A 26,343-nucleotide genomic window follows, 5' to 3' on the forward strand; every position below is an offset into this window, starting at 1 on the left:
CTTGAGGGAGAAGGAAAAGTCAATGGTTCACAAAACTAAATATCAGGAAGAAAAAGTGTGGCTAGAACCAGGGGCTTGAACATCATTAGGATTCTCTGCCTATCTTTTCTCCTTGGTTCTCTCTGTTAGCTTCTGCCAGCTTAAAAAAGGTACAACATGAGAGTTTCAAGTTAAGTTTTATTTGGGGAAAAATGAGGATTATAGTCTGGGAAACAGCTTCTTAGATAGCTCGGAGAAACTGTTCCAAAGAAGCAGTGGGGAGGTCAGCATATATGTGGTTTTGGTGAAGGGGGAGGATATACAATCCAGCACATATTTTTTTACTGAAGACTTCTTCTAGTCTCATAAAGGTTACTGCTAGTCACCAGGAGCAGACAACACCATGAAGGATTTTAGTGCTATTCTAGATATGAGGAGATACGAGAACTGGACTCATAAAATCATCTCTTAAAAATATATAACTATCTGAAGACCTGTTCTGCCAGTTTTTCCCAAAGCACAGAGTGCCTTATTTCTTCTCTCCACCCTGAACTCCTTTCAAGGGGGTGTTGAAAGTCAGCATCTGCAGCAGCACTTGATTTAATCCTTGTAGAGGTAGATGGCAAGTGCTCATAGCAAATGCTAATTTGTAGTTGACACTCCCTTTCTCTGTGACCTCTAGTGGCTTTAGGTTTACATTTTTATAGTTATTTCATCGGACAGAAAAAAATATTCAAGTCATTCCAAATTACAAATCCTGAAGAAGATATATCTCTTTGAATACCTTGAGATAGCAATGGGAAAGGGTTGAGGTTGACAGAGAAGGAATTAGTATCAGCTCCCATTGGAACTATATGATGAGCTTGGGGTGGGGTGGGAGAGAGCAGTTCCTTAAAAGAAGGAGGTGCTTATCAGACTAAAATGAAGATTTGGGGGTAAATCAAGCAATTTTATCTATTGCTAGCACACTGAGGGTTAAAATTAACTTCTATGAACATATTTAATGCTGCTCTTTGAATTTTTATATAAAATGACATAAGTATAGACAATGTTTCTTCAACCTGTCATGTACCTTTTGGCCTCTATGACTTTTGCAGTACAATTTCTTATATCTCTCTGTTTAGATGTGGCTACGTGAACTAACTGAAGTTACACTTTCTTCTTGGCTTTCTCTGGGCTTCAAAGGTGACATGTGATGACTATGCCATGTTTATACAATTCAGCTGGCACTTGGTGTATCCTGTCTGGTACTAACAGTAACTCTTTCACATGTATATCCTGTCTTCCCTAATAGATTATAACCATCCTCAGAACAGATATATTTAAATTCAGTTACAGAGATGATTGCTGCTGGCTATTATTACCGTTAAATCCCTACTTTATAGTTTCCTAAATGTGAAGAGAGAGGAATTTGGCAAACAACAGCAAGGAAGTCAAAGAATGAGAATACAGTTGCTTTCAGTATCAACAGCTTGTATTGATTGAACTGATAACAGCCACTGTTATGAACTTTGATCAAGGAAAGAGCATGGTAGAAGTTTATCCCTCAGTGAGTTTGGCTATCACTTTAGGAAAGGCTACCCCACTCCAGTATTCTTGCCTGGAGAACTCCATGGACTGTATAGTTCATGGGATCACAGAGAGTTGGACACGACTGAGCATCTTTCACTCACTTAGGAAACATCTTCAGATGTTCTCAGTATTTTGAAAGGAGCTACTTCCAGGGATGGGCTTCCCATGTGTCTCTGTGGTAAAGAATCTGCCTGCCAATGCAGCAGACACAGGGGATTTGTTTCCATCCCTGGGTCGGGAAGATCTCCTGGAGAAGGAAATGGCAATCTGCTCTAGTATTCTTGCTTGGAAAATTCCATGGACAGAGGAGCCTGATGAGGTACAGTCCATGGGGTTGCAAAGAGTTGGATGTAACAGCACGCACTCACTTCCAGGGCTATCTCTGCATTGGTAAAGAAGAATGTAGAGTTCTCTGTCTTTAAAGTCCTTTTTTTCACACTCATCTCTATACCTGAATATAAATAAATACCTTTCTGTTTGACAGGGACAGTTTCACAATTAGCAAATTAAAACAACCTAAATCTACACTCTCGAGAGTAGTGATGGTTTGCAACTTGTGTAAACCTGGGTATAAAGTATATTGTGTTGAGTACTGTAATTTGGAACTCATATATTTTTTCAATAAGTTAACACATTAGATTTTCATCATATGAATAAAATACTGAAGGTAGTCTATTGAATTAGATGCTTAATAAAATAGATAGCATAGAAAAACATGGTTTTGTAGATTAAAATTTCAAGGAAAATTTTCACGACAGGTATAGAATAAGGATTTCAAAATTGTTCCTTGGCCTGAATCTTTTTTACCCCATTATACTAATTCATTAAAACTGCTTCACAACTTGTATAAGTTTCTAGATGGACAGGAAGAGATAGTGGGACTGCACTCACGAGGATAATTTTAACTCCCATCCAGTCTTTCACATCAAGTCTTTAAACAACAAAATTGACCAAGTTTTGACTTCCTCCTGGGAAGAATGTGTAGAGCTGAAGGATGTAGAGAGCTGGAGTGAGTGACGTTCTCAAACTTACAATGAAAAGGAACCAAACTAAATTCAAATCCCAGACTTAAAAAAAAAACTAAACTTTGGGGAGTGAACTCTAAGACAAACTATGGACTTTGGGGGATAACGATGTGTCCTGATAGCTAAGGAAAGGGAATAGGAGAAGGTAAAAGTCTATTCTTGGGACAAAGCACAGAATTAAGTACTGAATCCAGAGCTGCAGCCAGGGGAGGGGCAGGAAAACTGAGAAGGCCATACACCCCAGGGACATAGATATGTTTACGGGCCTTAATGAGAACATCAGGTGTGGGCTTCCCTGGTGGTCCATGGTTAAGAATCTGCCTGCCAATGCAAGGGACATGGGTTCAATCCCTAGTCCAGGAAGATCCCACATAACCATGGGACAGCTGTCCACCACCACTACTGAAACCCTAGAGCCCATGCTTTGCAACAAGAGAGGCCACTGCAATGAGAAGCCTGCACATTGCAATGAAGAGTAGCCCCTGCTCACTGCAACTAGAGGAAGCAGAGCAGCAAAGACCCAGTGCAGCCAAAAATAAATAAATAAATAAATAAAAAGAAGGGAAAAAAAAAAGGAACACGGTGATTGTACCTCTCACCCTGCACCATGAAACTATGAAACTTCAAATGACAACAGCAAAAATACTTCAGGGCAAAGGTTGTTAGAGGAATAAGAATGTGCACAGAGAACCAGTTTGAGGCACAACCTAAAGGGAACATCAGAAACTCAGGATCCTACAGCCATTGCTTTGATGTACATCAGCCACCTTAGAAACAGGTATCTATAGAGATTTGAAATCTGTGATTCAGGGTGTGTAACCTAGCAACAATAACAAATCACAAAACTAGTCCAGTTCTAACTGGATTAATGGAAAGGCTTCCTTTACAATTTTCGCAGAAGGAAAACAGTGCCCATGATAGTGGAACTGGAGAGGTTAATTTTAAAAATGTACCAAGAACTTATACAACTCAACATCTAAAAAAACCAATCAGTTAATAAATGGACAGAGAACCTGGACAGACGTTTTTCCAAAAAAGACATACTGATGGCCAGTAGACACATGAAAAGATGCTCAACATTAATAATCACCAGGGAAGTGAAAATCGAAACTTCAATGAGTTCTGATAACCAGTCAGAATAGCTATCGTCAAAAGAACAAATAACAAGTTTTGCGGATGTGGAGGAAAGGGAACCCTTGTGCACTATTGGTGAGAGAGTAAATTGGTGCAGCCGCCATGCAAAGAAGTATGCAAAAAATTAAAAACAGAACTACCATACAATTCAGCAATCTCACTTCTGGATATTTTTCTGAAGAAAACAAAAACACCAATATGAAAAGATAAATGCACCATATGCTTATTGCAGCATAGTTTAAAATAGCCAAGCTATGGAAGCAACCTAAGTGCTGTCCATAGATGAATGGATAAAGAGGATGTGGTGTATATATGCAATTAAATAGTACTCAGCCATAAGGAAGAATGGAATCATACCATTTGTGACAACATGGATGAGCCTAGAGGGTAATATTCTAAGTGAATTAAAACAGAGAAGGACAAATGTCATATGATTTCTCTTATATATGTCATCTAAAATACAAAATAAATGAACAAACAAAAAAGCAGAAGCAGAATCATAGACACAGAGAGCTAACAAGTGGTAGCCAGAGGGAGAAGTATGGGGATGAAAAAAATAGGTGAGGGAGATTAAGAGGTCAGATTTCCTGTTACCAAACAAATGAGTCACAGGGATGAAGTGTACAACATTAATAATGTGATATCTTTGTATGGTGATAGATGATAACTAGACTTATCATGGTGATCATTTTGTAATGTGCAGAAGTATCCAATTTCTATGTTGTACACTGGAATTAATATTGTGTTGTAAATCAACTGTAATTCAGAAAGAAACAAAGAAATTCATAGGAAAAGAGATCAGATTTGTGGCTACCAGAAGCAGGGGGTAAGAGGTGGGGGGACGGGGAATTGGTTGAAAATGGTCAAAAGGTAGAGACTTCCGGTTATAAATAAGTACTAGGGATGTAGGGCTAACCTGGTATCTCAGTTGGTAAAGAATCCACCTGCAATGCAGGAGACACCCGTTCAATTCCTGGATCAGGAAGATCCCCTGGAGAAGGGATAGGCTACCCACTTCAGTATTCTTGGGCTTCCCTGGTGGCTCAGAGGGTAAAGAATCAGCCTGCAATGCGAGAGACCTGGGTTGGATCCCTGGATTGGGAAGATCCTCTGGAGGAGGGCATGGCAACCCACTCCAGTATTCTTGCCTGAAGAATCCCCCATGGACAGAGGAGCCTGGTGGGCTGTAGTGCGTGGGGTCGCAAAGAGTTGGACATGACTGAGCTACTAAGCATGCACAGCACTGGGGATGCAATGTACAATATGATTAAATAATTAACACTACTGTATATTGTATATGAAAGTTGTTGAGAGAGTAAATCTTAAGAGTTCTCATCACAAGGAAAAATATTTTTGAGATTATGTGTGTTCACTAAACTTGTGATAATCATTTCATGATGTATAAGTCAAATCATTATACTGTACACCCTAAACTTATATATAGTATTGTATGTTGATTATATCTCAACAAAACTGGAAGAAAATAAAGACTGTGTGGTACTGGTGAAAAGACAGACTGATAGATAAATGGAATAGAATGGAGTCCAGCAATATATCCACAGAAATATAATCAACTGATTTGTAACAAAGACACAAAGGCAATTAAATAAAGAAATGCTAGTCTTTTCAACAGATCCTATAGAAACAAATGGATGATCATATACCTAAAAAAAAGGGAACTTCAATACATATTATATATATGTATATACATATTATTTTATATAAAAATTCACTTTTATCAAGGTTCATATCAACGGTAGTCATGCTGATATCATTTGCCCCTGGTATGATGTAAGAAGGACAACTTCCTATGTGATATTCTTCCCCCAAATCCATAACATCATCTGTTCATGAGAAAACAGACAGACTGAAATTGAGGTGTATTTTACAAAATAGCTTACTGGGGATATTTTATATAATATTTTCAATGATTCTGTAAGTCTAAAATTATTTCAAAATTAAAAGTTAAAAAAAGAGAGAAACTGACATGAATTTACATATTATATTTCCCTTGGAGGAGAAGCTTGAGGCAGACTCAACCCAAAGGAGCAGGCAGGGAAGCCAATCAAATTAGCACTTCAAGGATTTATACTTGATGACATTAAACTTCCAAACGTTTCTTAAACTTAACTGATGTGTATGAGGCCATTTCATTTTCTGTGCACAAGAACTTTGGTGGAAGAACTGGAGCTTCTAAAGGCAACATGCTGGCTGTTAGTTAACCCCTGTCCTCCTACTTATGCCTTCAGCACTTAATTTCCACATTTTCCACTCCCAGGATTGCAGCTTGGGACTCTGATTCTCCAGGCTTGAGCCTCTTGACTTTACCTCTGCCATTTATTTCCCCAGATTTATGAGCTTGTGTGACATTTACCAGGATCTATGCTTCTGTCAAGGGCTTCCCTGGTGGCTCAGTGGTAAAAAATCCATCTGCCAGTGCAGGAGATGTGTGTTCAGTCCCTGGGTTGGGACGATCCCTTGGAGAAGGAAACGGCAACCCACTCCAATATTCTTGCCTGGGAAATCCCATGAACAGAGGAGCCTGGTGGGTTACAGTCCATGGGATCACAAAAGAGTTTGACACAACTTAGTAACTAAACAATAACCCTTCTGTCAAAGCAGCCATAATGATGTAATTTCACAAAGGTAAGGTTGACCTACATTAAGGTTTTACCTGTAATATAGGTGTTGCATGCTAAATCTTAGTAAAGTGACAGAAAAGAGAAATGCAGACTGTGAAAGGATGAGGTGTGGACCCCATTCACAGTGATATCCCCTTCTTGGGAACTGAAGCTGATGAAGACAGACTCTCACTGGCCATGTATTTACACCAGTCCCTACTTGAACAACCAGAGTCTCTCTGCTACGAATTAGAAATTTGAACTAAAAGATACAGAAATATAAAACTAGGAGAAAGTGTAGGAACTTCTGCCACCCAAGGGCCCAGTGTTATCTTAATTCTACTGTTTCTGAGGCTTAGATACAACCTGTGGTAGTACCTATGGCTGTTGTGGCAAATTACCACAAACTGGGTGACTTAAAACAACAGATATGAATTCTCTCATAGTCCTGGAGGCCAGAAATCCAAAATCAGGATGTCAGCAGGGCATACTCCCTACAGAGGCTCTCAGGGAGAAAGTGATCCTCTCTTCCCTAGCTTATGGCTTTTTGGCTTGGAACCACCTCACTCCCATCTCTGCCTCTGTCTGCACATTGTCTTTTCTTCTGTCTTCCTGCTCTGTGTCTCTTATGAAGACACTTGCCACTGGATGTAGGGCCCACCTGGATAATCAAGGATGATTTTCTCATCTCAAGACAACTTCATTACACGTACAAAGAAAGATGCTTTTTCTAAAGCACATTGACAGATTCTGGAGATTATGGTATAAACATAGTTTGGGCAGGGAGTACCATTCAACCAAATACATCACCCTTCCAGTTAATGTTTTCTTAAATTAAATAGTGCCAGTTTCTAGTGCATGCCTGCTTGCTCAGTTACTTCAGTCATGTTGGACTTTTTGTGATCCTATGGACTGTAGCCTACAAGGCTCCTCTGTTTGTGGGATTCTCTAGGTAAGAATACTGGAATGGGTTGCCATGCCCTCCTCCAGGGGATCTTCCCAGCCCAGGGATCGAACCCGCATCTCCTGTGTCTCCTGCATTGGCAGGCAGCTTCTTTACCCACTGAGCCACCTGGGAAGCCCACCAGTTTCTATTACTGGCAACCAAAAGAACTTAGGTAGTTTGGTCTCTTGATGTTAGTGGCAGCAGTTATAAGTGGCTTGTGTCATCTGTTTACTAAACTTGACTTCAGAAATTCTCCAAGTTAAGTGTAGTAAAAACTACATTGGAGCATGTTAAAAATGCAGGTTTCTGCCCTCCTCCCTAGAGTTTCTTAAAAAATTGGCCCAGGAATCTGCATTTTTAACAGTGTTCCCAAATGGTCCTGATGATAAAAGAAAGGGAAAATTGTGAAACCTCACATCCATTCATGTCCGACTCAAATAAAAGCAAAAGGCGAAGCAATGAAAAATAATTTGAAAACTTTAATTAATGATGTTGTTTATGTAGTAAAAACATAAAATCTTTTAAATAAGGTACATTCAATTTCTCAGAGCATCTAATATTCAGATAATTTATATTTCATACACTTTCCAACATTAAACAATTGACTACATAATGCATTTTCTATAAAATGGTATTACAGCTTATACAGGTAAAAGTATATTACAAAAATACTCTACACAGGAAGAATGGCAGTACCTATTAGGAAATGCTACAAACATTCTGTTAAAAATATATATTTTTATCTCTTTCGTGTATCATAATAATAAACAGAATATATATATTTTTCTTTCTAAAATTAAGTCTTACACAGTTTCCCTTCAGGATGGTAATATGTACAAACCTTATATCTGAATGAATATAAATAGCAAATACTATAATAGTGTTACAGATATATTAGTAACTTTTACAGAAAAAAAAATGGCTTTTAAATAAAAGCCTCTAGTACAGCTGAAATCTCAAAGCTATTTAAATTAGACATTCTGATATTTAGTAAGACACAACGGAGTCTCATTTCTTACTTCCAGTTGAATTACTGCAAGCAGTAACAAGAGAAAATACAGTCAGTAGATACTGGACCAGATGTGTCAGCTGGATAAACTATTTGATGTTTATTATACTTTGGGGGAGAGATAAGAGTTCTTTCTCCACACCATAGTTTCTTTTTGGGCCCTGGGGTCAAATCTAGTCCTTGGTGATGAGAAGGAAATCACTATTCCCTCCTCAAGCGCCTGAGAAACAGTCTACTCATTCATTAGCTCTGGTCCAGGGTGAGGAAACAGCTCCATGACCATTTCCGGTTATAAGCAGCTTATCTTTAATGACTGAACCTGGTTTCCTATCATTTCTAAAAATAGCTTCCGATATAACCTGTACATGGTGAAGCTGTGAAGGAACCGGATGGTCTTCTTCAGACTCTGCAAGACAGTCTTGGGGAAGTGGTACGTCTTCAAGTGCTTTAGGGCGTGCAGGAGGCCCTTGCGGGTGTCCTGGTCGCCATTTTTTATCCTCCACAGGCTGAGCAGCTTCAGGAGTTGCTCACTTGATTTGCACGTCTTCACTGTTTTCTCAATGTCTTCTGTCGTCACTTTCTTCCCCGGCAAGCTTTCCATCAACTTCAGAAGCTGCTCGAAGGTGAGGTTCATGTGTCCAATGTGCCTCCGCACGCTGTTTTCACAGAGGTCGATATCTGAATGAAGCAAAAACACAGAGACACTCATTCACATAGTCTGTCTAAAGCCACTGTAAAACTACCCCGAGGCAAAAGGGAGTTCCCCGGCATTTCATAATTTTAAGGCTAACCTCCTCCTTTCCTTTGAGGGAGGGCTCAAGTCACGCTAGTTATTTCTGAGAACCGAGTTCAATATTATTTTGTGTTACAATAGGATAATATGCTTTCTATATTCTCGGCATCCAACACAGCTTTGTGGAAAGCCCACATTTGGAAAATAACAGTGGGAAACTATAGACACGTTGCTCTCAGTTTTCTAAGAAAATCTGGAGAAATGAAAGCATAACATTTTAGGAAAAATACGGTTAGCTATTTTGTAATATAAACTTTCATTAATTGATACCAATACCAATATATGTGCTATTTGAAAAATTAGTTGCTTAAAATAGTCTTTAATAAATAGCACCAGAGGATTATCAATACACAGGAGATCTGAAAATCCAATAATACGAGGCCAAAGAACAGTAGGATACACATGGCCTAGAGAATATTTTGGTAATGAGCTAGCACATAAACATAGACGGAGTAAGTAATGTTGCTGTTGATGGCATGAGTCATTTAGTATCTGTAAGACCTAAGGCAAGTCTCTTCATCTTTATGGGCTAAAATGTCTTCATTTATAAAACAGACAATTCGGTCCCGTCCAATTCTAACTGTCTCTGTTTCTCTACCTCCCTTTCTTTCTGCTTCAGGGCTAATTATACTTTCAAAGAATACATTTTGTTTGCCAAAAACAGAAGACAAGTTTACTCTGCACAAGTAAAAGCATTCAACTGTCAAAGATGTTAGTCTCCTAAAATCTACTGCCTCAGTTTCAAATGTTTGAGGCTTTAGTGTTGTGTAGGAGTCCTCAGTCATTTAACTACAAGTGAAGAGCAGGATGGATTCTCATTAACATTGCATCAGGAAAGCCCCCCGACCATTTTTTTCCAGCATGTCCTCCCAATGCTAATTCAAGTCAGAACTTTCTCTTCTGTGTATCCCAAAGCTTATAGTACACTCTGTATGAAACTTACTTCCTTTTCCCCTCTGTATTCACTCCCATCATAATACACACACACACACAGACACGCACACACACACACACAGTTTCTAAAGGAGATTCTTTATAAAACTAAAACATGACAGTACTTGGATTTAACTAGCCCTTTTCTCCAAGAAGCTCAAACACTTTAAAGACCTTATCTCATTAATCCTCATGACATGTGGTATTAAAATGGTGATTTTAGAATAGACTGTATTGTGAGGATTAATGAGAGGATACCTGTAAGACACGTAGAAGCTCTCTGGAGAGAATTATCAGATAAATACCACATAGTTTCTTGGTAGAATTGCAAGGTAAGATCTAAAATGGTTGAAGAACTTTTAGATAGATCAGACAGGAGGCTCACACACCTGCTGAGGGATCCAGAGTCAGATTTCCTGAGGTTTATTCCTACAATTGAAAAGTATTTTCTCTCCTTCTAGAGAGACAATTGAAAAATTGGAGAGTAGAGAAGGTGAAAATAAAACCTTGCATGACTGATCTAGGAACAGCTTCTCCTCTATCATTTGAAAACTATTTCAGGCCAACAATAATGCCCAAGGGAAACAGCATCCACACAACTAAACAGGTACATAGTCTCATATCTGTTGTATCTTGAGCAGGTGTTCTGATTTCTGTTTGAGTTGGTTAGTTCAGGCCACCATACCTTGGATGATCTTCTTGACCATATCTTGGTCTTTGTTTTGATGCTTCCATAACTTCAGCAGCTGGAAAGTCTGTTCTCGTGAGTTGTGTCGCCGTTTTATCCTCTCTACGCTCTCTGCATTTACTTTGGTGCCAGGCAGATTGTCTACCAGGACACTGAGCCAGTTTGGAGTGAGCTTTGTAGGAACAGCAAACCTGAAGAACGCCTCCTCACACAAGGTCATATCTAAAAGGAAGGTGGGAAGATTAAGATTTACTCAATAATTTGGGCTTCCCTGGTGGCTCAGATGGTAAAGAATCTGCCTGCAATGCAGGACACCTGGGTTCAATCCCTCAGTAGGGAAGATCCCCTGGAGAAGGGAATGGCAATCTACTCCAGTATTCTTGCCTGGGAAAATCCCAGGGACAGAAGAGCCTGGCGGTCTACAGTCCATGGGATCACAAAGAGTTGGACATGACTAAGCGACTCACACTTTCACTTTCACTCAATAATTGGATTCTTGAATGTCTAATGGATAATAATAATAACAGGAAGAAGAAGGAAAGGGAGAGGGAGACAGAAAAAAAAGGACAAAAACCAACACAGTTGCGTTTTCCAGAATATTGCATGCTAAAATGAAAAATTCGAATAAAATCAACCTTCTATTGCCTGGTCTTAATGGCAGATTGCCAATCCACCTCGGTCCCATGAAATATTCTTTTAGAATATTTTGGAAGGGAAGAGTTTACTAAATGTCTAGTAAGAATACAGTAGTGCTATAAAAAATTACAGCAAAAATTCTATTACTTAATATAAGTATTAACATATTTTAATGTAACTGTTAAACATTCTGTTAAAGGTTTAGCTGGTATCTAAAAGTTACTTCAAGACCAGTATCAAATCATTGTCTTTAAGAAAGCCTGAAAAGTAATCTGAAATAGCATATTATTTTCTGCACACACACATACACATAGTACCTTTGGGAACAAGGATGGATACAGAAATATAAGCATACATTAAGTGGGAAAATAATCAAACACAAAAACTTGTCATTTAGAAAAAAGGTACAATAAGCTGAGTGTCTGAGTAGCATCAGTCTATTCTAGGGATTAAGAGTCTGTCTTTGGATTCATTAGGTCTGGGTTTGAATCCTGACTCTGTCATTCAAGTTCATACATTAACTTGAACAAACTTCACAGTGTTTTGTAAAGATTAAAACCCATATAGCAAAAGTGTCTGGCAAATAGTAAGTGTTCAAGAAGTGATAGAAGTAAAATTATAACTGGATTAAAGAGAATGTTACAGTTAGAGGTCACTCCTTTTACCATCCCTCCCCACATTCCATCATTTAATAAGAAAGCAGACAGGATGAATGACTTAGCTAAGATTTTTATAAAAGAGAGAAAAAATGTTGGAACCAGGCTTGAATCTTAAATCTCCCAATCCATGTTGCTATGTTTTATATACGTCTATGTTGCACAAAAAGATGTTTGAAGAGAGTCAAGCTGATTAAATACTAAAAGGTCAGTCATCCTTGGTGTGATGAGTCCTTGGTTGGAGGTCTGAGATTAGTGTGGTGGTAGGAGTGACAAGATGAGGTCACCAACCTGATTAGCGTCATCACCAACATGGGGTGCATGCAGATACCTTGAACTTGGAGCTAGTGACCCTTCCTGAATAAAGTTTAAGACATATACAGGAACTCAGTACTTCTGTGCAATAGATGCAGTTATACCACAGGGAATAAAGCCAGTATTGCATTTCTAATTTGTCATTTATTTATATCACTGTGGCTCAGATGGTAAAGACTCCACCTGCAATGCAGGAGACCTGCGTTTGATCCCTGGATCAGGAAGATCCCCTGAGAAGGAAATGGCAACCCACTCCAGGATTCTTGCCTGAAAAATCCCATGGACAGAGGAGCCTGGAGGGCTGGGACAGTCCATGGCATTGCAAAGAATCAGACATGACTGAGCGACTAACACAATCCAATCCAAGTACTCTCAAGTACTTGGCTTCTTAGTTGCCAATTTATACTTTGGCTAATAATACAGATGTGCTTAAAAGTGATAAAAATGCATAGCTTAAAAACATTCTGCAACTCGGACTCTGATAATGTGGCCTTCAACATAATCTTACTCCACCCCTTTTCTGTGGGTAACGTGATTCAAGTGTGAAAGTCAGGGTTCAGAGCACTATTATAAGATGGAGATTTTTTGAAAGATTTTTGAGTTGGGGCTTTAGCAATGATGCACAGAGAATAGTCTTATTTGGTTAAAATTCAAGAAAAGGGAAATACAAGTTTAATTAAGAAGGACCAGAGGGTCTCCTATTCAACCCAGAGGTAGTACGAAGATTGATATTTTGAAACATAATTACCTATTCCACATTTGTGAGTCGATGATTCGCTGCTACCAGAACATACATTGTCATGTGTTGCATTTCCTTTCTGAGTTAGAAGGAGCCCAAATGCACTGCAATTTGTGTGTTTTCTACAGGGCGCTTTGGATGATGTCTCATTCGAGAAGAACCCATCTGGACATCTTTTGCAAACTGTATTTCGCTCCGGGGTTCCTACAAAAATATCAAGCCGTTTAGCACATTCTTCTCAAGTACTCTCGCAGCAGAAACCGTCTTAACAGAGTTGGGGTAAGACTTTTCACTTGGTTTTTACTGCTACTATTATGTTGCAGGAAACTTCAGGCATTTTCATTTTTCACTTCATTAGACAGAACAAAACTTCTACAGTGAACCCCTTAGGCATTCTTTCCTCCTTGTAATACAAACACAAATGTGTTCTATTGTTACCTACAAAGCACAAAATGGGAGAGGAAAGAAAAGAAGGGTAGATGTTCAATTAGTCCTGCCTGTGCTGAAGTTGTCAGGAAGATCTTGTTGTCAGCCATATTCTCCACACAATTATCCCTGGAAAATCACGAAGATAACTGCTGTGTAACCTCTGTAATATCATTCTTTGAAATCAGTACCCATGGTATGCCACATCGTTAAATCCCAATTGATTCCTACGAAAGTTCTTTCTTTCCTGAATCCTACTTGTGAAGCAATTCCTAAGTGTGCTAACCCCAAGAAGTAAAAAATTTACAACATTATAATAAACTTTTGAAGGTGGCAATAAAGTTAACCTTGGACTCAAGCGTAAGCCTGCAGTTACATAATAAATGGAAGATGATATACCATTTGCTTAAACTGTTGAGTTTAAAAAGGCCACAGTCGTTAAAATTTCAGGCAAGGGTGACTGAAAGGGCATTTTCTTTCATGGTGGAAAGATACTTGATAAATTTGGGGAAATCATTGGCAGGAAAACTTGAACCAGTCAACAACCCAAGATGCTATTAAAAATAAACATCGTTAAAACCTTTGACTCTGTGCCTGAGTAGATCATACATTATAGTGTATTTGCATATGAAAATACCTCCATCTAGTGTAAGCTAGTTGAACAGATTTAGACTCCAGTGTGCAAATGTAGCTTTTACAGGCCAATTCTGGCTGACAAAAGATACCAAATACTAAAGAGACAAATGGAAGTTAGAGAAAGTTAACAAACTTCATTTATTAAAACTTTTAACCTCCCATCTCATTGTATCCTCTACCAAAAAAGGGGAAAAGAGCACAGTGGATTGGGTTTTATTTTCACCTCTGGCTTCTTTCTTTTCTAAAGGGTTTGATGATGCATTGAGCAGTTAAAATGACAGAAGGGTGGCAGAGAAAAAGAAAAGGGGAGACCATGCATGAAATTTTAACATGTGAAATGCCATTTTCAGGGTTGCAGTGACATCATCTTAGCAACCACCTTACAAAGAGGTCTTTTTTTTTTAGTACTTTCTTACTACACTCCTCTCCTTAAAGGGGATCCAACTCCACACCAAATTCTACAGTATCATAAGCAGAGGTATTTGGGCACGGACTGCATGGTATTATTTTATTGTGAATATCCTGGGAATAAATGGTCTTAGACATCTGGATCCAAATCTCCCTTTGTCAACTGCACAAAGAAGAATCCTTGTCCTTCTTCACATAGGTGTTGATGGCTTGGGTGTTCTGCATTCCAATGAGAAGGTCATAGGCACAAGGCATTCTTCCAGGTAATTTAGCCTTTAAAGTTCCTTACCAAGAGGAATCCAAGAATTATAGAAGAGAAGTTTCTTAATATACTTGGAGACTTTATGTAATGACCTTTCTGAAAAGGACTTCCCTCTCTCACGATTGATAGAACTTCTTATAAAAGGATGTATCCATCTAAGTAAATGATTTTGCCTTATTAATGTCAAGAGAAACACCCAAAGTATAATCTGGCAGGCAAAATGTGAAACAGAATGGCAAGAGGAATTTTGCTTTTCAGTTTCGAATTCACCCTGCTAGGCATAAGCAATTATTAACAATTACACAACTAATAGAACTAACTACAGTTGATCCTTGAACAATGTGGGTTAGAGGAGCCAACCTCCTTGCACTGGAAAATCCCATTATAACTTTATAGTCAGCCTTCTATAGCCAGAGTTCTGCATTCACAGATTCACACAACTGGGATCAGGTAGTACTGTAGTATTATTGAAAAAATTTGCATAGAAGTGGACCTGTGAGGTTCAAACCTATGTTATGTGGTTCAAGAGTCAGCTGTAAAATCTGAAGAGGAGGCAATCTGACTTCAAAACAACAGAGAATGAATATTAAATACTTTTTAGAATAAAACTGCAGAATCTTGCCTTCTCTTTGGTCTGTAAACCTTTTATTTTCCATAAGGAACTCCTTTGTATGTTTTTAGGCAGAGAGTGGTGAGTAAATAAATAAACCTCTGTGTACCTTTGTGCTAAGATTTGTGCTGCCTGCTTACTTCATTCTACAAACAGATTTTCATGCCTATATGAGTAAAATTCTTACTATTTCCATTATTTTTCAAAACTTTCTAGTTTCCAAACAGCAATGCCCTGCTTAATGAATTTTCCTACATATATAAATTACTGAATTGTATTAAATGCATCTGTTTCTGTTGGATGGGCTTCTCGCTCTACAACTTGGGTTAGTTTTTGAGTCCCAAAGTGTCATCCAGTAAAAACTAGGAAGTGTCACCAATTTCTCACTCAAAGACTTATACTAGAGGTATTTTAAGAAACTGTCATGCAATTTGCACCTGCTGTGACTGATTTTATAAAATTCACAACTTAGGACACTTAATAGTTCGGTTTTTGAATATATTTAATTTGTATGCCATTAAACCTAAAATATTGATAATAATTTAGACTCTATATTGCAACTTCTGAAAGTCAAAATAGTTATAAGTAATTAACATCCTCTAAACCCATGGTTGTCAACTAGGGGTGATTTTGCCATCCATGGGGCAATTTAGTGGAAAGAGTACTATTTTAGCATCTAGTGGCTAAAGACCAGGGATGCTGCTGACCATGCTACAATGCATGGGACTGCTGCCCATGAAAAGAATTATTCAGCCCCCAAAGTTAGTAGTGCTGAGACTGAGAAACACTGCTTCAAATTGAATAATTGGAATCTATACTCATTACTGCTTCCTCCAGAAAAGTGAGTGAATACTCTTAATTTTTCCAGGATAGGAGAACATGCAGATTATACTGAAACTTCATGAATGTAGCAAAAAAAAAAAAAAAAGGTGGGTTGCAGCTTTAAAAAATTCAATGCAAACTGGCCTTAATCTCTGCTCTTCAAAATGCAAAAAAGAGAAAGTACTTTGTTTGTAGACAAGTACTTACTCTTTGCTTGCCAATCTGTTTTGTCTAAGATAAAGAATAAGCCTCACAGAAGAGATGCTGCTATGGCCCTTATCCTCCCAGACACTCAACTCCCCTGCCAAAGGAAGAACTAGCTTCATTTTTAATAATGAGCTGCAGTTCCCCTAGCCATTCTCATTTTTTGTATAATTAATTATAACTACTCACTGTTTGCACGCCAGAGCCTCATTAATATCAGCATAATTACTCTCTTGGTATCAATTAACATTTCTGATGTTTGTCCAAAAGCACTGCACTCTGAGGCTGTCCATGCCAAAGTGAAACACAGACATATAGATCAGTTATGAATGGTGCAACTAAGAGTGTGTCCCTTTAAGAAAGAGCAATCCATCACACATCTCATTAGAGAGTGATTTGCTGCGTTTGAGATTTGTCACTAAATTGGCCCGTGGTGGCAAAGTGCTCCTCTGAGGAATGGTTCTTTGGCAGCCATCCAGACACATAGTACATACCTAGCAGATTCCATTACCTTTGTAATTTGCTATCCTGTAATGTCATCAGGACCAACGTGTTCCCTTAAACTTCCCCCACTACCTGACTCTGTGATGTTAATGAACTTGGCTGGTACATACCCTGGTGTAGCACTCCAAACCCAGGGGGGCAGCTCCTGTGCTTCAGGCAGAACTCCAGCTCCAGATAGCGCCCTTCCTCACATTCACACACGCGGTTATGGGTACGAGTGCACTCCTGCTTGACGTACTGCAGTTCCTTGCACACTGGGCTGCAGTACAGACACTCGTCACTGGTGTGCCAGGTGTCCGTGTAGTAGTGGTCGGGGCAAGGGGCGCACACAGTCTTCCGCCTCGCCGTGCAGGGCTGTTTCAGGAAGGTACCAGGAGGACATTTGTCACACATCAGCTGACGAGAGCTCTCGGGGTCATAATGAAGGTACTTTGGAGGAAAGGTTTCCTGGGTGGTCCATTTAATGGAGATGTCTAGGAACTAGAAGAAGAAAGGGAAATCGTGGTATGTTAGCATGGAGATGAGGTGATTCTTCTGTGCAAAAGCATTATTAACCTCAGAGTACTTTACTACCTGGAACCTCGTGCTCTTACTGCCTACAGAGTTAGGACCACAGAAAACAAGTTCAGAAGCCATAACTCTTGCCTCTAAGTAGCTCAATCTCCAAGACCATGATGGCAATACCAGCAAAGTATATTAGGAAAACATAGCTCATAGATAGCTGGAGTGGAAAGCTCATCAGAGTATAAATTATTACACTTAGATGCACCACTACTTTATCTCCCTGGGTTTTAGGATAATCATGGGTGAACTAGTGAGTTGGGTGAACTACATTCTCAGGATAGCTATACCAGGATCCCTAGACTCCTTGATAAAAATGTAGATTCCTGGGATTTATATTCCTAAAAATTCTGATTCTACAGATGTGAAGTTGGGACTGAGGATTTTAAAATGTCCTGCAATGATTCCTATCTGTAGAACCCATACACAATAAATATTATTTCATTTATTCACTTGTTGATAGTTATGTACCAGGCTCTGTTCTGGGTATTTGGGATACAGCAGTGAATAAAATAGTCAACAAACTCTGTCCTATGGACTTTATTTTAATAACAAATTATACATAAATTATGTGTTGGAAGATGAATGTTGTAAAAAAGTGAGCAAGTAAAAGATTGCAAATATGGAGGGTAAGGTGGAGAGATTACAATCTTTATATGGGGTGGTGGTCACAGTAGTATATTTAAGACCAGATATTTTTCTTTTAGTTTTCCTGTTCTAAGATGTAATGATTTCACATATATGTAAACAGTTGGCAATTATACTCACTTTGGTCATTCATTCACTCATGCAGCAGATATGTACTGCATGCTTACCAGAAATATGCTGGTGAGAAGATGTAATCTTTGTCTCTGTGCAGCTGGTAATCTGCTGGAAAAGTATTAAAATTTTAAGACTGATATTTCCTCCAGAACATCAGTGCAGTCTTGAATCTGATAGATGACTGATGTCTAGAAAATGAAATGACCACCTCTCTTAAGGTTAATTGGGGAAAACTTGAGGGAGCAGGCAGGGTTTCAGAAGTTTCTATCCATAAGGGCTGAAGAGATGTGTGCATAGTAGAGAGACAGTTTTGTGGGCCAGAATCCTGCTTGTGAACGTGGCTCCAAATGAGTATTCTATCTCGTATTCTAGATCTCAAAAGGTCTTCAACGGAACACTGAAGTAGCTCTTCACCCTAATTAAAAGAAAAAGTCTTGTTTCTGTGTAGGGGTGGTTTGTTTGGCTTTTATTGTTTGTTTTTGGTACAGGGATCAACACTGCCTATTTTCAGGCTTTTGGGAAGCGACAGGCCAAACACAATAATTTTTTCTAAACTCTCTTCTTTGCAGAACTCAGCAAATCTCACAGAAACCCTTTGACCTGGGGGAAAGTGTGCCAAGCTGGGAAAACAGCACTCCTTTTTGAATGAGGAATGACAGAGGTAAAGAAAGGCCTTTTTCATAAGCATTTGGGCATTTTAATAAGCAATAGAATCCACCTGCCATTACAGGAGATGCAAGAGATGCAGGTTCAATCCCTGGGTTGGAAAGATCCCCTGGAGAAGGAAATAGCAACCCACTCCAGAATTCTTGCCTGGAAAATTCCATGGACAGAGGAGCCTGGTGGGCTATAGTCCATGGGGTCGTAATGAGTGGGACACGACTGAGCATGCATATACACATGCCCTCATTTCTTATTGGGACATGACTAGCATTAAGGCTGTTTGGACCTAATATGAGCTGATCAACCAGAATTGAAGAATAAAATATCTTTTTTTTTCTTTCTTTTTCTTTAAAATATGGAACGCTTCACGAATTTGTGTGTCATCCTTACAAAGAATAAAATATCTTACCTAGGGCCACAGACCTTTTAACGCAGAGCAGTTTTCAGAGTGCTATAATGTAAAGGACCCCTAACCAACAAAGGTAGACTACAGTGGAAAATTGGGGCTGCCTTGATATTTTCAAGACACTCTCATGACCCAAGGGTTTTGGGGGAAAGGATGTTCTTGAATTCCCCTAGGGCTTTTTATTGGCTCAGATAAAGTGGGTCAACAATAGGAGAAAGAAATAGACCAGTAGTGAATGAAAGCTCTGGTTTGGTCTGTATCCTTCAGAAATCTATTCATTCAACACATGTCTCTTGACCACCCACTATGTACCAGGCATTGTAGAAGGTCTTAGCATATGGTGACCCACAAAACAAGGATGCTCTTCAGACTGCTCACGGTCTAAAGAGGAGACAGAGAAGTGAAGAAATGAATAATTATAGATAACGATCAATCTTTTGAAGGAAATGAACCAAGATGAACTAACTTTGTTGCTACTTGGTCATTCTAATAATATTATACTATATTTTTCAAGGCCCTCTGTGTGGGTTTGGCTCACATAGTTCTAACATCTTCAATGCTGAGGAATGAAGTATTCCTGATGCAACTTGCAAAGACACGTGAAAGCAATGAGAAATGTTTTTATTTTTTCCCTCTGTCTTGATGTTCGCTTTCGATTTCCTGAAAAGCCACTTTTGAGGGTTCTGTTTTTTCAAGAGGGCCACCTCAGAGGTCCAGAGGGACGCATTCATCTTGCTTACTGCGGCCAAGTGAGCCCCATCCTGGTAGGGCTGGCAGTCCTGAGGCTTCACCCTGCCTGATTTCCCATCATCCTGCCTTTCCCATGACAACACAGCTCACTTACTCATTAGCTGACTCTTTTCTCTCTTACCAAGAAGTGATGAGGGTGAAATGGGAAAACCCCACAGATGGTGCATATTTCCTCACTAGAAGCAGCCACACAAATACAAGATCTGACCGAGAATACTGATGCAATTTGTATTTTTCTAGGCAATTGGACATGGCACTGTTGGTTTTCTGAAACCATGCTTAAGAAATTAGTTGCCATTTCTTCAAAATACAGGGAAGCTGAGGTGAAAGGAATCCACAGAGAAAAAAAAATAATAAATTAGGTTGACTTAAGGATTAGAGAGCAATTATAACAGTGAAGATCATTTCCCCTAGGCTACCGCATGGAATTATCATATATATTTTTAAAAATCAGAAAGCCTTAAGGAACTGCAGACTTGTTTTCAGCAAATTCTATGGGGCCTCTGTGATTTATTTGAAAATTTTCCACTTTGGTAAAAAGACAGAACTCTGTGTGGCCAAAATTGAATGCTTAGCTCTCCATCTCTGGTTAGCCTCAATCCCCGCATGGAATTTCTGGAACCAGTTACTGGACAGAGGATGGGCAAAATTGATAAACTTCATCTCAATTCCCTCTCTCACTTTCTTCTGCATTTTCTAGAAAAGCAATGAAAAATATGCCAAGGGGGGACAGACCATCTTAACACTGGCTCTGTGTCCTTTGCCAGCTGATAACATTTAAAGTCTAAGAAGAGTACAAAAGTAATTTTTGTGTCAAGTGCATAAACACTGATGAATATCTGCAAAAGCTAGGACTTGTGCATAGATGTCTCTGCAGAAGCCTGAAGTATCTTATATGAGTGTCCTATATTATAGTTTCCTATAAAAGAAGCTGCTTTTTCATGCTTAACTTTTTTTTTTTAATTGGAGGATAATTGATTTACAATATTGTGTTGTTTTCTGCTGTACATCAACATGAATCAGCCACAGGTATACATATGACCCCTCCCTCCTGAACTTCCCTCCCATTTCCCTCCCCATCCTACCCCTCTGTTGTCACAGAGCACCGGGTTGAGCCCCCTGTGTCACACAGCAAATTTCCACTGGCTATCTATTTTGCATGTGATAATGGTAAAAAAGGCATTAAAATGGAATTTTCTCTCCATTTTTTCTTTCTTCCTCTTCCCATTCTGTATCTGTCCATCAGCTATGAAAGTACAAAAGTGAATGAGGAACCATCCCAGGTCAGAGTAATTAGTGGAAGCAGAATTAAAACCCAGAGCATGTGCCATAGAGTAGTATATTTTGACCAAATGCTTTAACATTGCATAGCCCTAAAATGCTAGTTTTTCATTCAGACTCAAGAGCATAGTGTTAGGAGATCACAGAAGTGAGAAGATCACCCAGTGCCTTCCTGAAGTCCAGATGAATGGAGGATGTTTCTTTCTTTATGCTAAGACTAGCACCTGTCCAAGGTAACTGAGATGGAAATTTCTTAGATGACACGTGGTTTCACTATAGCTGACTACCGGTATTTGCTTCTTCTCAAAGGATACAGGAATATACTTCCTCCATCAAGTTCACTTTTGCATGATGCAATGCAGTCAATCCCCTGCTACTGCGCTTGCTCTCTGGTATGCAGAACCACGAGTGACCCAGTGGGTTTCCGTTTATGGAAAATTCATTAAAAGGAGCCCACGCAAAGCTTGAAATAACTACTTGGTTTGGGAGTTCCTTTTGTGATCCCTCGTCATGATCTTTGCCACAGAGAACTATTTGAGGACTACCAGAGTTAGCTAAACTTCTGGTCAATTTGGAAACCATGATATTTTACAGTTCACATTAGCCAAGAAAAGAAACATTCAGGATATATACCACAGTGAGTTTCCTAAAGATCTCTTGTAGTATAAACTACAAAGCTTATTGAAAAAAAAAAAAAACAAAACTCTTGCTATGAAGGTTAGTTTATTTAACTTTCTATAGTCTTATGGTATAGTGGGGCTTCCCTGGAGGCTCAGACAGTAAAGAATTCACCTGCGATGCGGGAGACCTGGGTTCGATCCCTGGGTTGGGAAGATCCCCTGGAGGAGGGCATGGCAACCCACTCCAGTATTCTTGCCTGGAGAATCCCATGAACAGAAAAGCCTGGAGGGCTGCAGTCCATGGGGTCGCAGAGTCGGACACGACTGAGCAACTAAGCACACACATGGTATGGTGACCTCTTCCCTATTTTATTTCCTCCATTCCTTAAATTATTTATTTATTCATTCCTTCAGCAAACACTTATTGAAACAATTACTATGCTCAGGAAATATTGCTAAGCAATAGAGTCGAGTAAGTTAATGTTCTTATTTGCTAGGAGAATTTATCCAAAAGCCTCTGTTGGTGTAAAAAGTCACAAATCACTGCAAAACAATTAGAGGGAAAACAGAGGAAAAAGAGGATCAAGAAAAGACTCAATAGAGAAACAGGTCAGAAATGAGAAGCTGAAATTAGGTAGCAGTAAGGAGGAGAGAAAAGATAGATATTATATGTTAGCTGATTGCCCATGGAGGGAGGTACTTAGAAAGAGTAAAGAAGGACATGCCCATGAATTATGACTATTAGGTATGTGATGTTGCTGTTAATTACTGACAGCAGGAGAAAGAAGCAGTTATGGGGGAAGACAATGGATTTGGTTCTGGGTCTTCCAACAAGGAGACTCGAGTGATGATGTCGAATAGACATTAAATATATGTATCCGGTTTTCGGGATAGAAATGCACCTAAAGACACAGATTTAAGAGATGCAAGTTCGATCCCTGGGTTAGGAAGATCCCCTAGAGGAGGGCATGGCAACCCTCTCCAATATTCTTGCCTAGAGAATCCCCATGGACAGAGGAGCCTGATGGGCTATAGTCCATAGGGTTGCAAAGAGTTGGACACGACTTAGCACAAGGTTATGTGCACATAAATGGTTCCAGAAACAGAGAAGTAGGATGGCATTACCCAAGGATGTTATACATAAACAAAAAAAATATTAAAATATAACCTTTGGGACTTTATAAACATTTGCAAGATAAGATGAAAAACAGAAGGAAAAAAATAGTAGGGATATTACAGAAGGTTTCAAGAAGAATGCTAAATGGATGATGACTAATAAGATATGAAAAATGTATAGCTTTTAGATCCATTAGATTGATATGAACTAACCAGATCTCTTTGCTGGGAACCTGCATATTAGGGTTCCAAACTCAGTTTATCCACCAGCTTAATAACCCTTGGCCATCATCTTAGCTCTAAAAAGAGATAATCCTTATTTCATCTATTCCTATACAATTGTTTTCAATTGAGTAAAGGGACACAAATAAACTTGGTAAAGAGTAAGATTCCAGACAAGAATGAGTCATGACTACATATGCTAATTACACAGGAGGTGGGAAATAGGGAACATTTTGAATCAGATTCATTTTTGGAGACATTTTGAAGTCTCTTGTTCAGTAGGAAGTCACAAACCTAAAATGTGCCACAGTCGGTTATTTATCCTATTCTTAAGGCGCTCCAGAAAAAGCATCTCTGACTCGTTTTTAAAATCAGTTCCAGTATCTTCCCAACTTGTATCATTGACTTGGTCGAAAGGCAGTTCCACAGATTTGCTTAAAGGGCCCAGACAGAAAAGGATTTGTTTCCATACACCTTAAATGTTTAGCATAGTGTCTTAACAGGCTTCCCAGGTGGTGCTAGTGGTAAAGAACCCGCCTGCCAATGCAGGAGTTGTAAGAGATGTGGGTTCAGCCCCTGGGTTGGGAAGATTCCCTGGAGGAGGGCATAGCAACCACTGCATTATTCTTGCCTAGAGAACCCCATGGACAGAGGAGCCTGGCAGGTTACAGTTGCAAAGAGTCAGACATGACTGAAGCAACTTAGCAAGCAGCATGCATAGTGTCTTATGGGCTTTCCTGGTGGCTCAGAGGGTAAAGAATCAGTCTGTATTGCAGTAGACCTGGATTCAATCCCTGGGTCAGAAAGTACCCTAGAGAAGGGAATGGCTACCCACTCCAGTATTCTTGTCTGGAGAATCCCATGGGCAGAGGAGACTGGTAGGCTACAGTCCATGGGGTCACAAAGAGTTGGACATGATTGAGTGACTGACACTTTCACTGCTTGTTTCATGATGTCTTATACACAGCAAGTATTCAATATATATTTTAATTTTATTCAATCCAGTAGATTTTGAATACCTACTATATATAATTAAGATTGCTGGTGATTCTATAGACAGATACAGAGCCTCCAGGTAAAGGATGCATTTTCAAGGACAAGCACAAAATCTGTAACTTTCTCATCTGTAAAATGATAGTGATGACAAAATTTGCCTAAAGGATTTTTTTTTTAAGCATCTTTCATTTTGCTTGGCATTTTGCGTGGATCATTCCGTTTGTATTTAGCTTCTATTTTGAAGGTAAATGTGGGAAAAGCAGGTGGCTCATTTGAGAGGTTTATCTGCTGCTGCCAGTTCTCTACCTGAGGGTCTGCCACTGCTTAATCATTTCCACAACAGCCAGGATGAGGTCTCTAGGTAAGGATGCAGAGCAAATGCATTAAATCTATTCATCTATTAGGAACTGATGTGCTGTCAACAGCTTTTGCTACATAAACAGGGGAAAGGAAACAGGAACAATTATGATTTATTAGATGAATCGCTAGGCCAGATTTTACACTCTTTGCTTCCCTTGGGGCTAAAGAACTGTCTCTAGGTAAAACTTAACTTTAAATGCTTTTTCGTTGTTGTTGTTCTTGTTCCCTTCAAGAACTTTCCCTTTAGTTGTTTGTTTGGAGGGTTTTAGAATTAATTAGCAGTACCTTGTGTATGTCTGGAATCTACCAGAATTGTCAGAACAGATTTGCTTCTGATGCTTTTGCTGCTTCAGAGTTTTACAGATAATTAGCATTTGCTAGATTAACAAATAAATGAGAAAAATCTCTAAGAACTTATGATGCAAGTAAACACGTCAGACTTTCCAAGGCAGATGTGTGGACATCTCCCGCATTTTGAATCTCAGATCTTAATATTTCTTCTCTTTGCTTATTTGTTTAGTCGTTCACTCAATTGTGTCCGACTCTTTGCAATCTCCTGGACTGTAGCCCATCAGGCTCCTCTGTCCATGGGAGTTTTCAGGAAAGAATACTGGAGTGGGTTGCTGTTTAATTCTCCATAGGATCTTCCCAACCCAGAGATTGAATTCATGTCTCCTATGTCTCCTGCATTGCAGGCGGATTCTTTACCTGCTGGGCCATAATCACCAGATTTGGGATATAACATCCATTTTGAAAATTTCAACTCAACAACAGAGCTGGCTACAATTTTCCCTATAATTATATCCATTCAAGCCCACCAGACAAGCACAAGGGCGACATCCCTAGTTCAGACTCTGGCACTTTGGACTCAGAATTGGCAATACATTTTAGTATGTTGATATTTTTGAACATCAATTATTAAGTCCCATTTTATTTCTACCTTTCATTGAAGATAATACCTTGTTCACATCATCTTATGAATTAATCTGGTTGGTGATGATTTAGATTGAAGCCCAATCAATATATGGTTAAGGGCATCTGGAGATAGAAATTTGAAAAGAACAGCCATGGTGGTTAGGAAATGAAAAAGAAACTAGAAATGGAAATAGAATAAAACAGGATGTGACTTAAACATGTAGATGTTTATCACGTGCCTACAACAATGTGAAACCTCCTATTGGCAGTACTGGATGATATGGTAAATAATAATAGCATAGTATATTATAACATCATTACATAGTAAGCTCTATACTTCACTTGTCATCCACCCCTCCAGTCACCTCTGAGGTGATAGTATTATCCCCATTTTGTAGATGAAGAAACTGAGCCTCAGAGAAGTTGAATGATTGCTCAAAAGTCACAGAGCTAGTATACATTCAAGATAGGATTCAAATCTAATCCTGTCTGAACCTAAGCCTTTAACAATTGACTCTTCTTGCTAGGGACCTGCAGTGTTAGGAAGGAGACAGGCATATAAGTGATCACCTATGACACAATGTAAAATTCTGTAAGATCTATATTTTGTCCATCTGTCCATACAGCCATCCATGCCACCTCATCCTATATCTATGTATCTATCTATCTATCATTTATATCATTTATCTTGGTGAATAAATTCCTCTCTCTTCTGTCCTGAAATGCAGTAGTTCACACAACTTCTCTAGAAGATGGTCCTGTGAGACGGAGCA

At 39.1% G+C, this 26,343-nt stretch overlaps 2 protein-coding genes across 22 annotated transcripts in view; one reads left to right on the forward strand and one right to left on the reverse strand.

Moving 5' to 3' along the window:
- COLEC10 (collectin subfamily member 10) overlaps positions 1–26,343 on the forward strand; it is a 484,235-nt gene that overhangs the window by 284,086 nt on the left and 173,806 nt on the right. For all 21 annotated transcript variants that reach the window (XR_014058044.1, XR_014058041.1, XR_014058043.1 and 18 more), the window contains 2 exons: positions 13,175–13,325; positions 18,811–18,902. The gene's annotated coding sequence lies outside the window, so the exon portion shown is untranslated. The remainder of the gene's footprint in view (positions 1–13,174; positions 13,326–18,810; positions 18,903–26,343) is intronic.
- TNFRSF11B (TNF receptor superfamily member 11b) overlaps positions 7,737–26,343 on the reverse strand; it is a 28,264-nt gene continuing 9,657 nt past the window's right edge. The window contains exons 2-5 of the mRNA XM_081505277.1: positions 17,029–17,398; positions 13,056–13,250; positions 10,698–10,922; positions 7,737–8,964 (exon numbers count right to left, since the gene is read on the reverse strand). Coding sequence (XP_081361403.1) covers positions 8,576–8,964; positions 10,698–10,922; positions 13,056–13,250; positions 17,029–17,398 — 1,179 coding nt within the window. The 3' untranslated portion in view covers positions 7,737–8,575. The remainder of the gene's footprint in view (positions 8,965–10,697; positions 10,923–13,055; positions 13,251–17,028; positions 17,399–26,343) is intronic.

Source organism: Giraffa tippelskirchi, chromosome 6, assembly GCF_054371585.1.
Source record: "Giraffa tippelskirchi isolate mGirTip1 chromosome 6, T2T-mGirTip1v1.2.pri, whole genome shotgun sequence".
Classification (NCBI taxonomy): Eukaryota; Metazoa; Chordata; class Mammalia; order Artiodactyla; family Giraffidae; genus Giraffa; species Giraffa tippelskirchi.